The sequence below is a fragment of the Ursus arctos genome, unplaced genomic scaffold (assembly GCF_023065955.2).
Source record: "Ursus arctos isolate Adak ecotype North America unplaced genomic scaffold, UrsArc2.0 scaffold_7, whole genome shotgun sequence".
Classification (NCBI taxonomy): Eukaryota; Metazoa; Chordata; class Mammalia; order Carnivora; family Ursidae; genus Ursus; species Ursus arctos.
Genome location: NW_026623089.1, coordinates 55,925,413 through 55,940,086, shown reverse-complemented (window position 1 = coordinate 55,940,086; position 14,674 = coordinate 55,925,413). Strand labels below are relative to the sequence as shown.

The 14,674-nt window shown below is 34.9% G+C and overlaps 1 protein-coding gene across 6 annotated transcripts in view; it reads right to left on the bottom strand.

Moving 5' to 3' along the window:
• HERC4 (HECT and RLD domain containing E3 ubiquitin protein ligase 4) overlaps window positions 1-14,674 on the bottom strand; it is a 132,423-nt gene that overhangs the window by 104,784 nt on the left and 12,965 nt on the right. For all 6 annotated transcript variants that reach the window (XR_003317476.4, XM_026504313.4, XM_026504314.4 and 3 more), the window contains one exon: window positions 45-204. Coding sequence is in view for 5 of the 6 variants with exons in the window: in XM_026504313.4 (XP_026360098.1) it covers window positions 45-204 (160 nt within the window). In the remaining variant the exon portion in view is untranslated. The remainder of the gene's footprint in view (window positions 1-44; window positions 205-14,674) is intronic.

Here is a 14,674-nt window from a genome sequence, read left to right as displayed (position 1 = left end):
TTATAAAAGATTGTTAAAGACCTCTTTTTGGTCACCTTTGTTACCTGGGTACTCTGATACATTCCTCTGATCCTAGCAGGCCAAGCTGTCCATCAGAATCGAGACCCCACGCATACACCTGGCCCTTGTCATTTAGTGCTAATGTATGAGCTTCTCCACATGAAACAGCTACGATATTTTGGGCATCCAGGGCAACAACCTGCTCTACAGAAATCAAGAAGAGAGACATTACATTCTAGTTTTGAACCAATGAGAATAAAACAGTCTTCATCTTGTATAAAAAAAGCTTAAGAAAATGATAAAATACAGACTAACACTAGTTACTCTGAAAAATTTAACAAGTATGTGCCATATAAAATTCTCATTGTGGTCAATACAGCTATACATCCTAGGGCATAAGCAACTCAAATATTAAGTGACTTGAACATTCTGGAATTGAATTTTCCCTCAGAAAGTGCTCTTCATTCAAAGCCATACCAGTGACAGAAGAGTCCAGCTGAAAAGGGAATCATTTAAATATCCTAGGGCAAATTATTTAATAATAAAATCATAATTGCTATATACGACTATGGAGAGATTCTGAAATTAATGAAATAATTTGAATGGGCAATTTCTGAGAGAAAAGCAAATTCTTTACAGATCTCATAAATAAAGCATCTACTAGATATGCTGAGGAGGGAACTGAAAGGCAATGTAACCATTAACAGGTTTTAGTTTATGGACTGCCATTTTAACATCCCAAACATGGTTAAAATATATTCAAGTTTTAAACCAGAAAATAATTTAAAATATTTGTCCTTTATAAGACTGTCAGTAGTCACTGACAAACCAGTAAAGAAAGTGGAATTGTTTCCTTATTCTCCTTAGGACGTGTTAACGTCTATCAGTTTTTTACTACTACTACTACTACTACTACTACTACTACTACTGCTACATGTTTTTTTTTAAGATGTCATTTAAAATGAACCCTTTTTTTTAGTTTACTAAGAAAGCTATAATTTCTGTCTCCAATAAACTGAAAGCCTCATATTGAAGAGTTGTTAAACTGAATCAATGAGGGTTTCTTTTGAAGCACACTTTAGTTCAGTGTAGAAATGTAGCTGTTTAGTAAAGAAACCAACTGCATCAAGAAAGTTTAAATCCCTATGTTTAGAGAAATTCAAATTCTATCTGGATTACTACCCTGCATTTTGGGATGGGAGGTTAGCCCTAGATAGCCTCTAAGAATCTATACAACTCTAATGGCTATTACTTAAATTAAGTACTTACCTTAAAGTACTATGAGTTAATAACTCATGAAGCTGGTGAACAGCACGTGGAAGTTCATTATACTAATCTTCTGCTATTTGTATATATTTTGTGTATATGTTTTTAAGGAAATTATATTGTAAGAACATACAAAACAAGCAAAGAGAACAAGATATAACACACTGTCTCCCCAAAAAATCAAGAAAAAGGACTTACAAGTATGACATCATTTATTTACATCAAGATATTACCATAAATCTTAATTATGAAGAAAGAAGTAAAACACTCAAAAGATCTGTTCTCTTTCACAAAGACCCCAGAAATAAGTCAATGTCTCTCCAAGACTATCCTCAAAGGAAATACAGGAAAGAGCAGAAAATGACAAGATGACAAGAAAATTGAGTAAGACTGGTCAGTTGAATAGCAAATGAAGAGTACTTAAATTAGATAGCAATGGCTATAAAATCAAAGGCACCAAAATCCAAGAAACAATCACTAATCATTCATACCAAACACTAGTATTTACTATATACCCTTATGCTCAAAACACTGGAGACACAATGAGAATGAAACATTTCCAGCCCTCAAAGAGTTTACAGTTTACAGAAAAACAGATGAGATAAGGATTGTGATTAAACGCTAAGATAAAGATATATAAAAGGCACCATGGGAACATGAGGTACTTATAAAACCTTAAAAGATAGTAGGAAGAATTTTGGAAGACAGTAACACTTAACACTAAATCCCGAGCTGAGGAAAGAGGAAGAGATTCCATGTAGCCATTCCAGAAAATTCTTAAACCAAAACAAACTAAAAACAAAGTGAAAAGACTAATAGGAAAAAAACAGGAAAAATGTTATTCATACCTCAAAGAAATAATCTCCCCAATTTCTAAAGACGTAGTTGGAAAAAAAAAAAAAAAGATCAGGAATTCAATGAAAAATGGACAGAAGATGTCAATTGACAGTTCACAGAAAAAGAAACAGAAATGGCCTTTCATCATATGAAAAGATGCTCAACTTCATTGATGAGAGAAATGCAAATCCAAACTACATTTGGAAGCCAATAATATGTTCACTTAGAAAATTTATAAAACCATACACTTACAACTTTATAGTTTTCCATATGGGTTAACCTTTAAGCATCAAAGTTTACATTTATCAAGAGAATGAGAAGAAAAGCCACGGAATGGGAGAAAACACTTGCAAAAGACAGATCTAATAAAGGACTATTATCCAAAATATTAAAAAAAAAACACTTAAAACTCAACAATAAGAAAATAAACAGCCCAATTAAAAAACAGGCAAAGGAACGGAACAGACACCTCACCAAGGAGGATACACAGATTGCAAGTAAGCCTATGAAAAGACGTTCTACATTATATGTCATCAGGGAATTTCAAATGAAAATGAGATACCACTCCACCTTATTAAAATGGCCCAAATTGCTGGAGGGATAGAGAGCAACACAAACTCTCATTCACTGCTGATGGACATGCAAAAGGATACAACCACTTTTGAAGACAGTTTGATAGTTTCTTACAAAACTAAACATACTCTTACTGTATGATCTAGCAATCACACTCCTTGATATTCACCCAAAGGAGCTGAAAACTTATGTCAACACAAAAATCTACACAAAGATGTTTACAGCAACTTTATTCATAATTGCTCAAACTTGGAAGCAACCAAGATGTTCTTTAATAGTGAATAAACCTTGGTACATCCAGATGATAAAATATTATTCAGCAATAAAAAGGAATAAGCTATCAAGCCATGAAAAGACATGGAGGACACCTAAATGCATATTACTAAGTAAAAGAAGCCAATCTGAAAAGGCTACATTCTGTATGATTCCAAATACATGACATTGTGGAAAAAGCAAAACTTCAGAGACAATAAAAGTTTAGTGGTTGCTGGAGGGTAGGGGGAAGTGAGGGATGAACAGACAAAGCACAGAGTATTTTTAGGGTAGCAAATAAAACTATTCTGTATGATACCACTACTATTCTGTACAATACAACATGTCATTATGCATTTGTCAAAACCCATAGATTGTACAACACAAAGGGTGAACCCTAATGAAACCATGGAATTCGGATGTCAATGTAGGTTCGTCAACGGTGGTAAATGTACCACTGTGGATAGTGGGGGGAGATTGTGAAAGTGTGGGGATGGGGTACATGGGCTCTCTGTACTTTCTGCTTAATTTTGCTATGAATGTAAAACCACTCTAAAAAACAGTTTATCAATTTAAAAAGTTTATGATTATAATAAAACTCACACACCAAGATACTATTTTTCATGAAAATCCAAAAGTTTGGTGACAATTTGTTGGAGAAAAAAGCACTCTTATATACTGATAATAGAAGTGCGAAACAGAACAACCTTTATGGAGAGGAATGCATCAATACCTAACAAAACATATGCATTTACCTTCTGGACCCACCAATTTCGTTTCCATGAAAATATCCTACAGGTACACCTAAGTACTGAAGGGTAGCAGAATATGCCACTTTGGCATAGGATTATTTTGAGCTCAAAGACCTTAAGCACAAAAAGATACAAGAAAAGCTCTCTGCCCTCTATTTGCCTAAAACCATGACTTAAATATGTAAAGGTGTCCACCCCTTCCCTCTACCAGGAAGAACAGAAGTTAATCACCAGAGACAACTCTAAACCCTTATCAGCTCAGAGCTGACACCAGGAAAACCCACATAACAAACTTTCCTAACTAGCCCTTATCTTCCATTAGTTTCCCCACCTATTTAACCTTCCCACAATTTGCCACCCCAGAAACTCAATCCTTTTTGCTATTACTTCTCTAAAAATTAACTGTTCTTTTGTTCTCTGTAAGCCCATGTTCTATCACCTGAGTTACTCATCACGAGTTTATTACCCATGTGTTGAGGTCCCATGTGTAAGCTCAACGCGTGTGTTAATAAACTTATTTTATTTTTCTCTTGTTAATCTGCCTTTTGTCTAGACAGGCCCCAGGTAGAGAACCCAGGAAGGTAGAGTACAAATACACATGTGTATTATATTTCCAGCACTGTATGTAATAAGAAAAGACTTGAAATATTCCAAATATCCACCAATAAAGGATCCCATCTACACACTGGAAATACTATGCTCCACAAACAAAATAATAATAATGAGGAAACTCTACATACTGATATAGAAAGACCTCAAGGGTATATTAGCAAAGAGAAAAAAATATCAAGATGTGGAATTCTATATGATTCGTTACTTTTTGTGTAAGAGGTAAGATTAAGTATATTCATACTTGCTGCTAGTATCTACATAACGAAATTTTTAAGAGATGTACAAAAAACTAATAAACATATTTATAGGTGATGCAGGTAGAGGGAGAAATACAGTAGTCAAATGTAAGAGCAAAACTTCCCAATGTATATTTATATTACCTTGATTTTTGAACCATGTCCATATATTGTCTATTCCCCCCCCAAAAATAAAACTTAGATACAACATTACAGAAAATAGTTAAAGCCATGTATTAAAACCAACGTTTTCATTTTATTTTTTATTTTTTTTTAAAGATTTTATTTATTTATGTGACAGAGAGACAGCCAGCGAGAGAGGGAACACAGCAGGGGGAGTGGGAGAGGAAGAAGCAGGCTCATAGCGGAAGAGCCTGATGTGGGACTCGATCCCGGATCACCAGGATCACGCCCTGAGCCGAAGGCAGACGCTTTAACGACTGCGCTACCCAGGCGCCCCCAACGTTTTCATTTTAAAACTGACGTGAACTCTTTAATTTTTTCTACATACTAAAAACTCAAGACAAATAATCTTGGTTCTTTCAGAATTTTAGTCCCATTCCCATCAATTACTGAGATACCTATTTTGAGAATGGATAACTACTTCAGAAATACATTATTAAAGAAACATAACAGTTATATGTCCTGGGAATAGCATTTAATATAGGCTTCTCAGACAACAAACACACAAAACTCAAAACTTCCCTGTACAAATTTTTTAAATTACTTAGTTTTTCCCAAATGAATAGCCTCAACCCTACCTCCATCCCCAGTATACTAGAAAGTCAGATCAGTGGTATCTGAGACATTTCACATCTAATGAAATTAGATGGTTGAATGCTTAAAACAAGATGGCCTGAAAAGAAAGTCAATGATAAGCAAGAATGAAGGAGGAATAAATGAACTCAGTAAAACAAACAGAAAATTCACTAGAAGCCCAACTCAATGATGTGTAAGAAAGGAAACAAAATTCATATCAAACCCAACAGCTAACATTTATTATTTACTATGTACCAGGTACTATACTATTAAGTTTTAATCACCAAGCTACAATTGCCTTTCAAAGCCAAGTTAATAGAGAAAAAGGAGGAAGAAGTGGGAAATTCACTTCAATTAGGATAAGTATGAATATGTAATTAGAAGACAGAAAGCAAAAGAAAAACTTGCCAAGCAAGCCCATTAAACAGCTGATTCCTTTGATAAAGAGAGGCTACAAGAAAATGTTGGAATTATGAACGTATGATGCTAAACTTGGTGCTAAAGTTTTAATAATGGCACCTGATCATTACAGTCAACTGTAGTTCAGAAAATAAGTTATCTCTTTAAAAAAATATCAAACAGATAAAATACGTGGTAAGTGTTAACTGTTGGTCATTGTGTTATTCCTTCCACCTTTTTTATGCTTCAAATGCTCACATAAAAAGTTTGAGAAAAGTAACACTGTTCATATCAGTATTTATGGCTCACAAGAACATTTAGTTTCAGGAGGCACCAAAGGGCAAAGAAAACAAGTGGTGGAAACTGCCTTGAGAAAGAAAAAAAATACATTATTCACACACAGGAGCAAAAACAGAAAAGATAACGTATCTATCTCGTAAATACTGATAGCAGATATATTCTAAATACAAGTCAATTAAGTCCTAGGTCATCATTACTTCTGGTTGTTCTTATACTTACATTGTTAGAATGCATTATTTTTGAAAATGAATGGTACAACATTTTAGTAAGGAGGAAAAGGCCATCGTCTTTACTCCACATACGTAAATACAGTCACTTTTAGACTTATAAAAGCCAATTAGAATATTCAACCTAATGACAGCTTTTCAACATCATCTATTTCCTCCCAATTACCTCTGGATGTATATCTGATGTGAACATTTGTTCATAAACAAACTGCATCAGATAAATTTTGTTGCAGAAATATTGTAGAAGAAGAATGCTGCTGCACATCCTTTTAGCTATATAGGACAGATCCAGGTTCTTGCTGCAAAATATTACATGATAAAACCCTTCCTATTGAATAACTAACTGGATAAAAACACCCTATTTCCTTTGGGACCTAAGAAATATATTCATCAATTCTTGAATTTGTGAAAAGAGTTCATGTAGAATATCATCTCCAGACTCACTGTTTAAGAGTTCACTTAAATGATCAATTTCACATCATCATACGGTGATGATCTACATTCACCTTGTGATTTGTCTAGTAATTGTGAAACACCTTCCTCTGTCAATTTGGTCATTATGGATAGAAATGAAAAATCTTGCATTCTCAATTTTGCATTTGTACTCAACAAAAGCTACAAAAAGAGAAATAAAAGCTACAAAGATGGTAACTCCGTCTTTTATTTTCTTAAAAGCTAGTACAAAACTCTGCACAATGTATGAAGAAAATGGATGTTAAATGTTGATGATTTCATGGCACCACCCTTCTAGGAAACCTCATCATTGTTCTACTTACAATTTTAGTCTGTTTATTTTAGTCTACTTGAGAATACAATCAATTCTCATTATTGGCCAACAGTTATGTTTATAAAGTCACCACAAATACTTATTTAGCAAATACTGAAACACTACCTCCAGGGAAAATACAGCGTTAGGCTCCTACAAGCCTCTGATCACATTTTCATGAACTGATCAACACACAATCTTGTTTAATGTGTGTTTCTGCTTAACGACATCTCATAACTAATATATATTGTTGATTCACTAATGTTGAATTCACAGCCAACAGCACTATAACTCATGCTTCAATGCATTATCTAGCAGGTCATATCACAGCCTTCTTGTGCTTAGAACACCAGATAGCTCTTCAGTACTACACTCAGAGGCCATTTTAAACAGCACCAACAGAAGTACAAAAATGTAAACTATGTGGGACTAAATATAATGCAAAAAGGATACTTGTTTACAGTATGAGAGCTGAAACAAGAAAGAAGAGCACTGTTTTGCTGAACCTCAGCTGGGAGTGTGCACAATCAGGAGACTCAACTATGATTCAACTCTGCATATGTGTGTCCAAGAATGACCATAAAATGCCCCGAGTATTAACTGACTATGACCTAGGTTGATTTAATAACAGTACACATACTTCTTCTTAGACAACCAATCACAAAATACACAAGACGGTCTCTTAGTAGTCTTTTTGCTAACCAGAGTTTTAACCTGATGCTAAGATATAATCATCAAGGGGTGGCTGGCTGGCTCAGCAGAGAGTCTGCTTGAAGATTCTCTCCTTCTGCCCCCCCTACTCGCATGTGCACGCTTTCGCTCTCAAATAAATGAATGTTTAAAAAAGGATATAATCAATAATATACTGAGAATCTTATAAATAAAAAATACTAACAGTAAAGAATGCATTGTCTTCTCAAAAAAAAAAAAAAAAAGAATGTATTGCCTTCTGGATCTAAGGGTAATACATACTACAGAAACACCATCAGTAACATATTCACAACTAGCATCTCCTAAAAGCTGCTTCATATTCAAAATTCTAAAACAGTTAATTTGAAGGAAAACACAAACATTATCATGTTACTCTGTATCCTCTTTCACCTACAGATCTCAAAATCCTGTTACAGGATGATTTGTGTTCTCCCAAAATGTGTATGTTCAAGTGTTAATCCTCAGCACCTCAGAATGCAACCTTACTTGGAAACAGGGTCACTGAGGATATAATTAGTTAAGATGAGGTCATATGGGAGTAGGTAGGCCTCCAATGCTCAAAAGGGGAATTTTGGTCACAGTCACACAGCGAGAATACCAAGTGAAGGAATGCCTAAGACTGACAGCAAATCAACAGAAGCTAGGAGAGAGCCCCACATAATTCATACATAAATCAGGGACCAGCTGGTATAAAAGTATAATTACCAACCATGATCCCAGTCCACAATTAATCTTAACTCTTAATGTGGTCAACAAGTTAAATGAAGATCTACGCTATTTTTAATAAAATGAATTCCAACAAAGGCTGAACAATTATCAATGTTTTATACAGAGAACAAAAATCTTTGCTGATGTTCAAGTTTATCAAGGTCTAAAAAACAATACTGTTATGAATAGCAACAAGCACAGCAATTTGGTAACAATTAAAAAACTGAGGTCTCAAAGAATAAACTTTGTTAAGTAGCTAATTTTAAAAAATACCATTTCAACTCCTTACTAAAAGTTTAATCCTGCCAGAGCTTCAATTTCAAAAATCCTGTCCTACCATGCCTCATTATTTGCTATAAATGTTTCCTTTCCCCTTCTCTCCAAATTACTCAACTAGAGCAATGGAAAATGCACTTAAAATCCACCTCTAAAAATGTGAAGTTTACACAATACCACAATAGGAAATTTAAAAAGTACAGTATAACCTCATTCTTCTTTAAAAATATGTCACACACAGCCCCAATATATATGCAGAGAAAATACTGAAAAAATAAATATGAAATTGTCAATACTGGTTATCTACAAGTGGCTTTTTCTTTTTATTGTTCTTTAATTGTTTAAAGAATTACATGTGTGGTTGATGCATTTTATGATTTTGACTTTTTAAAGATGAAGACATTAATTACTTGGGATTAGTGAATGGCACCAATAAGTAATTCAGAGTGCTTTTTCCCCCCTTTTAATAACCGTAGTGCAAATTTTGTTACAGAGATAATAACCAAAAGGCTACTTCACTCAAGGCATATACTTCTCTATTCCTAAGGTGAAATTACTATTTATGGACACTTTTTAAAGGATCTGTAATATAATGCACATAATGATAATAAAACAAATGAATAAAACTAAATATCTGAACTAAATAAAAACTAAAACAAAAATTAAATGAAAATGTTTGTTCTCTAAAATTACCACCAACAGGAATTTGGAATGGTATAACTGGTAGTCACCAAAACATTTTAATGAGTTCCCTGATAAAAATCTAAAGTTAACATGAAGTAATTTACATGTCTTAGTTGATAACTCACAATAAAACAATGTTCTTATGGAGACAGAACTAATTAAATTACAAAATTCTTTACAACAGATGTTTACAAGTTTGTACCCCTTCTATGCATTCTATTACATACAGCTGTACAGTTAGCATACATAAAGAGTTTATTATGTGCCTGGCACTGTGTTAAGCACTTTATTTAATCTCATTTAATCCTCATAACACCATGAGACAGGTGTACCATCATCCCTACTTTACAGATAAAGGCACTAAGATATAAACATTTCTCTATTTATTGAACTGCCATCCTTTTGTTACTATTTAAATAACAAAGTTATGTTTCAATAATTTATTTTCAAAATATTTAAAATTTTGTATTTAGGGCTTTATAACATTTTTTCTTTAGAAAAGTCCTTTCTGGGGGCACCTGGGTGGATTAGCCGGTTGAGTGTCCAACTCTTGATTTTGGCTCAGGTCATGGTCTCAGGGTTGTGAGATCAAGCCCATGGTGGGCTCAGTGCTCAGCCTGCAGTCAGCTTGAGATTCTCTCTCCCTCTCCCTCTGCCCCTCCCTCCCCCACCTGCAATAAGTAAATAAATAAATAAATAAAATCTTTAAAAAAGAGAAAAAGGAAAAGTCCTTTCTGGATGTCTGGGAACCACTAAAATTAAATGCTTTGAAGAGAAAAGGAGTTAATATATAAAGAGCCCAACATAAATATAGTATCAATCAAATAGTTCCTTTGCTTTCTTTTTAAGACAAGCAAGAATGAACCCTCAGAATATACTACCAGAGTTTTTACTGTTTTCTTAGATTCTTTGTATATTTGACATCCATTCATAGAAGGGCCAATTTCACTAACTATATTTTCTTGTTTTCTGTATTCTTGAGGCTGACATTTGGGGAGCAGGAGGCTTACAGACCTTAGAAGAAATGGCCCTTCCCAGGGCTAATTCCTAAAGATAACAACTGCCAACAAGCATGCCTTTCATATGCATACCAACCAGTCTGTATCTCCTTATCTAACTCTCACATACCAAGCCAATATTTCCCTTACCCTGAATCACCCCAGGGCAAGGTACCAGGAAACTTAAAAACCAACCCTACAGCCCAAAGTCAGGAAGAATTAACCAAATTAGCCAACCCAAACTGTTTATTCTGCCAGGATGCCTTTCCCAAGGAAACCCCAATGAAGGCCATGGTCTAAGATCTCCCCTGTGCTCTTGTTTTCTGCCTCATCACTACCTAGTGTTTTCCCCTATGGCTGTGTGGCACGTGACTCCCTCTCTCTGGGACCTGAATATAATAAACTTCTTCCAACCTCATTCTTGTTTCCTCTTATGGCCACACTGACTTTACCATACTATACCCAACATGTACATTCTTACAATTTAAAATTTTACAATTTTAGTTATAACATCACTGATGGCCATCAAGTTCATTAAGAGTCTATAATTTTCGGGGTGCCTGGGTGGCTCAGTCGGTTAAACGTCTGCCTTCAGCTCAGGTCATGATCCCAGGGTCCTGGGATGGAGCCCCGCATTGGGCTCCCTGCTCAGTGGGAAGCCTGCTTCTCCCTCTCCCTCTGCTGCTCCCCTTGCTTGTACTCTGTTAAATAAATAAAATCTTTAAAAAAAAAAGAAAGTCTATATTTTCTTTTCTTCCTATGGTACATTCAATAAAATACACTGATCATGTGTTTATTCAACAAACTCCTGGGTCCCCTCTGTGTGTACCAGTGTTGTCACTACAGTGATAGAGATATATAAAGGTTTCTACCCTTCAGGAACTGACATGGTAGGGAAGATTTTTACCCAAATAATTCTGTACAGTAGGAAGACAGAAATGGAACTTATTAATTTACTGAATGCCAGGTAACTGTGCTTGATACTGCACAAAATATTTGACTTGAGTTCTCACAAGAGTGATCATGGAGATGTAGCACAGTCCTTCAGCTGCACAGAAACAGAAATATGCCACAGAAAGAATAACCCAGAATTACAAGAAGGATGAACCAGAGCAGGGAGATCAGTAGGAAAGCTACTGCAACAATTTCTGCATAGACAGTAACAGTCTAACTAGAATGAAAACAAAGAATTTTAGCTTGAGATAGGAGGAATATAAGGGCCTGAGAGTTTAAATAGCTCAACATCAAATATTTAGAAACTCACAAAAAAAAAAAAAAAAAAAGAAAGACAGGAGAGTTACTAAAAAACAATCAGTAAGATTTGGCAACTGAGTCAATGTCGGTGTTATGGGCTAGGAAGCAGACCCTAAGGTGAATCTAAGGTTTGAACCTAAGTGAGTTCAAGAAACATTAATAAACAAGAAAGAGTTGCTTTTGCACTTTGTTCTGGAGAGATGGAGATAGCTAACTTACAGTACAACTGTTTCCATTTAAAATGTTCCTTTTTCTTCACATTTTATGTTTTGTAATTTCAGAAATATGTGTATTTGTCTTTCTTGATTTTCTCTTTTCTATAGTGAAACACCATATAAACAGTGGATACCGTTTATTAACAGCATCTTTATATACTATGCAAATAAATTTAGGCACAGTGGTGTTAAAATAACTACAAATGCAAAGTAAGAATAGAAAGGTGTAACCAAATGCCTTTATTTTAAACGTCAGCCTACCATTCTAGGAGGAGGAGAATTTAAAAGTGTGAATAACCAGAATTCATTCAAGTGTCTATGTTTCTCAAAATATAAGTACACAAACTATACCTCTGTTATACACTGAATGTTTGTATCTCCCTAAACTTCATATACTGAAATCCTAACCCCCAATGTGATGGTATTAGGAGGTAGGGATTTTGGTAGGTGATTAGGTCATGAAGGTGGTGCCCTCATTAATGAGATTAGTGCCCTTTCCCAGAGAGCTCCCTCATGCCACGTGAAGACACAGTGAGACAATGGCCCTCTATGAACTAAGAAGTAGGTCTTTACCAGACACCAGATCTGCTAGCACCTTGATCTTGGACTCCCCAGCCTAAAGAACCATGAGAAATATGCATCTGTTATTTAAGTCACCCAGGCTATACTAATTTTGTTACAGCAGTCTGAATGGACTAAGACATCTTCACTGAGTAAACTTTTGAAAATAAATGATAAATCTAACTTCTAATATTTTTGTGCTTCTTAGAGGAAATAAAAAGGGACCTTTAATTCTTTTATTTTTCTGTATCCATTACATCTCTGAAGTCTGATGGTAAAGGATTCCAATTCATTTTATATCTTGCTCCAATACAGCATTACCTCTAAACATCACAATATATTTTTTGAAATTTTGGCATACTTTTGAAAATCTGTCATAATATGAGCGCCAACAAGGTAATAGAAGACAGAAGTATTTTCATGCTTAATGCAGTATCTGGGACATAGTAGGAAGACACGTTTGTGGAATAAATGCCTGAAGTTCAGTTTAAATGAAAAGATGTGCATTGTCTATTTAAAGGCAAATTATGTAAACAACATATAGCCCACTTCAGTGTAAGGCAGACCTAAAATTAAATTCCCACTCTAATATTAATGGCAGTTTTCTTTTAAGAAACATTTAGAACACTCAACACATGCCAGGCACTGTTCTTTTTACTTTATGTGTTATCTCATTTAATCACTACAACCACCTTAGGAATGTGGCATGATTATCCTAACAGAAATACTTAGGCACAGAAAGGCCAAGCAATGTGCCCAAGATAACACAGCTAAGAAATAACAGAATCTGTATCCAAGCACTCTAATTCCAGAGCCTATTTAAAAATAATACAGATAGTGTATTTACATTATTTAAAAAAAAAAAAGGGTATGCAGTAAAAATCTAGGTCTACCATCCATTATTCTCTACAACCTAGTTCTCATCCCTTATTATTAGATGTATGTATCCCTCCAGGGTTTTTTTGATCTATAAGCAAATACAAATATATATTTTTTCTTATTTTACCTAAAACATAGCTTTCTATAAAATGTTCTATACCTTGCTCGTTTTAATGATTTATCTTAGAGATCTTTACATATCAGTACACAAAAAACTCCTTTAATCTTTTCTCAATTACATAGTATTACATCACATTGAACAGATGACAATTTATTTTACCAGTTCCCACCAGACAATTACAAGGTTGTTTCTAATATTTTGCAATTATAAACAATGTTGCAGTAATATGTCAATGAGTCATTTTGTATGAGTACAAATGGAGCTATAAGAGCAAGAGCTATATTCTTGTGCTTCTTGAAGAAAGGATATGTACATTTGCAATTCTAACATGTTTGCAAAATACCCTCCTAGTGTTTACCAATTTACACTAACAACCTACTATGAACACTTGTTTACGGACAGCCTCACCATAGAGGATATAGCAGTCCCCTCCCCTTATTCCCAAGGGATGTATCCTGAGGCCCAGTGGATTCCATTTTGAAACCGTGGATAGTAATGAATACTGTATATACTGTTTTCTCCATATATACATAGGATAATGTTTAATTCATAAATTAGGCACAGTAAAGAGATTAACAATAAAATAATTATAACATACTCTCATAAAAGTTATGTGGTCTCACCCTCTCTCAAAACATCTTATTGTAATGTACTCACCCTTCCGTGAAGATGTAAGATGATAAAATGCCTACTGATGAGATGAAGTGAGGTGAATGATGTAGGCACTGTGACACAGCATTAGATGACTACTGACCTCTTGAAAACATCAGAAGGACTACCTGCTTCTGGACCTGCAGATGACCGTGGGTATCTAAAACCTCGGAAAGTGAAACTCTGGTTTGGGGTTGAAAGCACTATTCTACTACCAAAGTTAACGGTATTTGCTAACCTGTTATGTAAAAAAAATGGTACCTCAGTGTAGTCTTTTGCATTTCTCTTAATATGAATGAAGTGGAAGAGTATTCATTTAAGAGTCATTTGTATTTCCCTTTTTGTGAACTGCTTGTTCATATCCTGCCACCATGTTGCTACTGGACTGTTTTCGTCTTGTCAATCTCTAGGAGTGCTTTATATATGGAAAATTAGCATTCTGATTGAGTCAAATATTTTCCCATTTGCCTTGTAACTTGTTCACAGTGACTTCTACTGAACAAATTTTTTTTCATGTAGTTTACTTTTCTATGCCTCTTCACAATTCAGTCAGAAAGGCTTTCCTGGGGCGCCTGGGTAGCGCAGTTGTTAAGCATCTGCCTTCGGCTCAGGGCGTGATCCTGGCGTTCCGGGATCG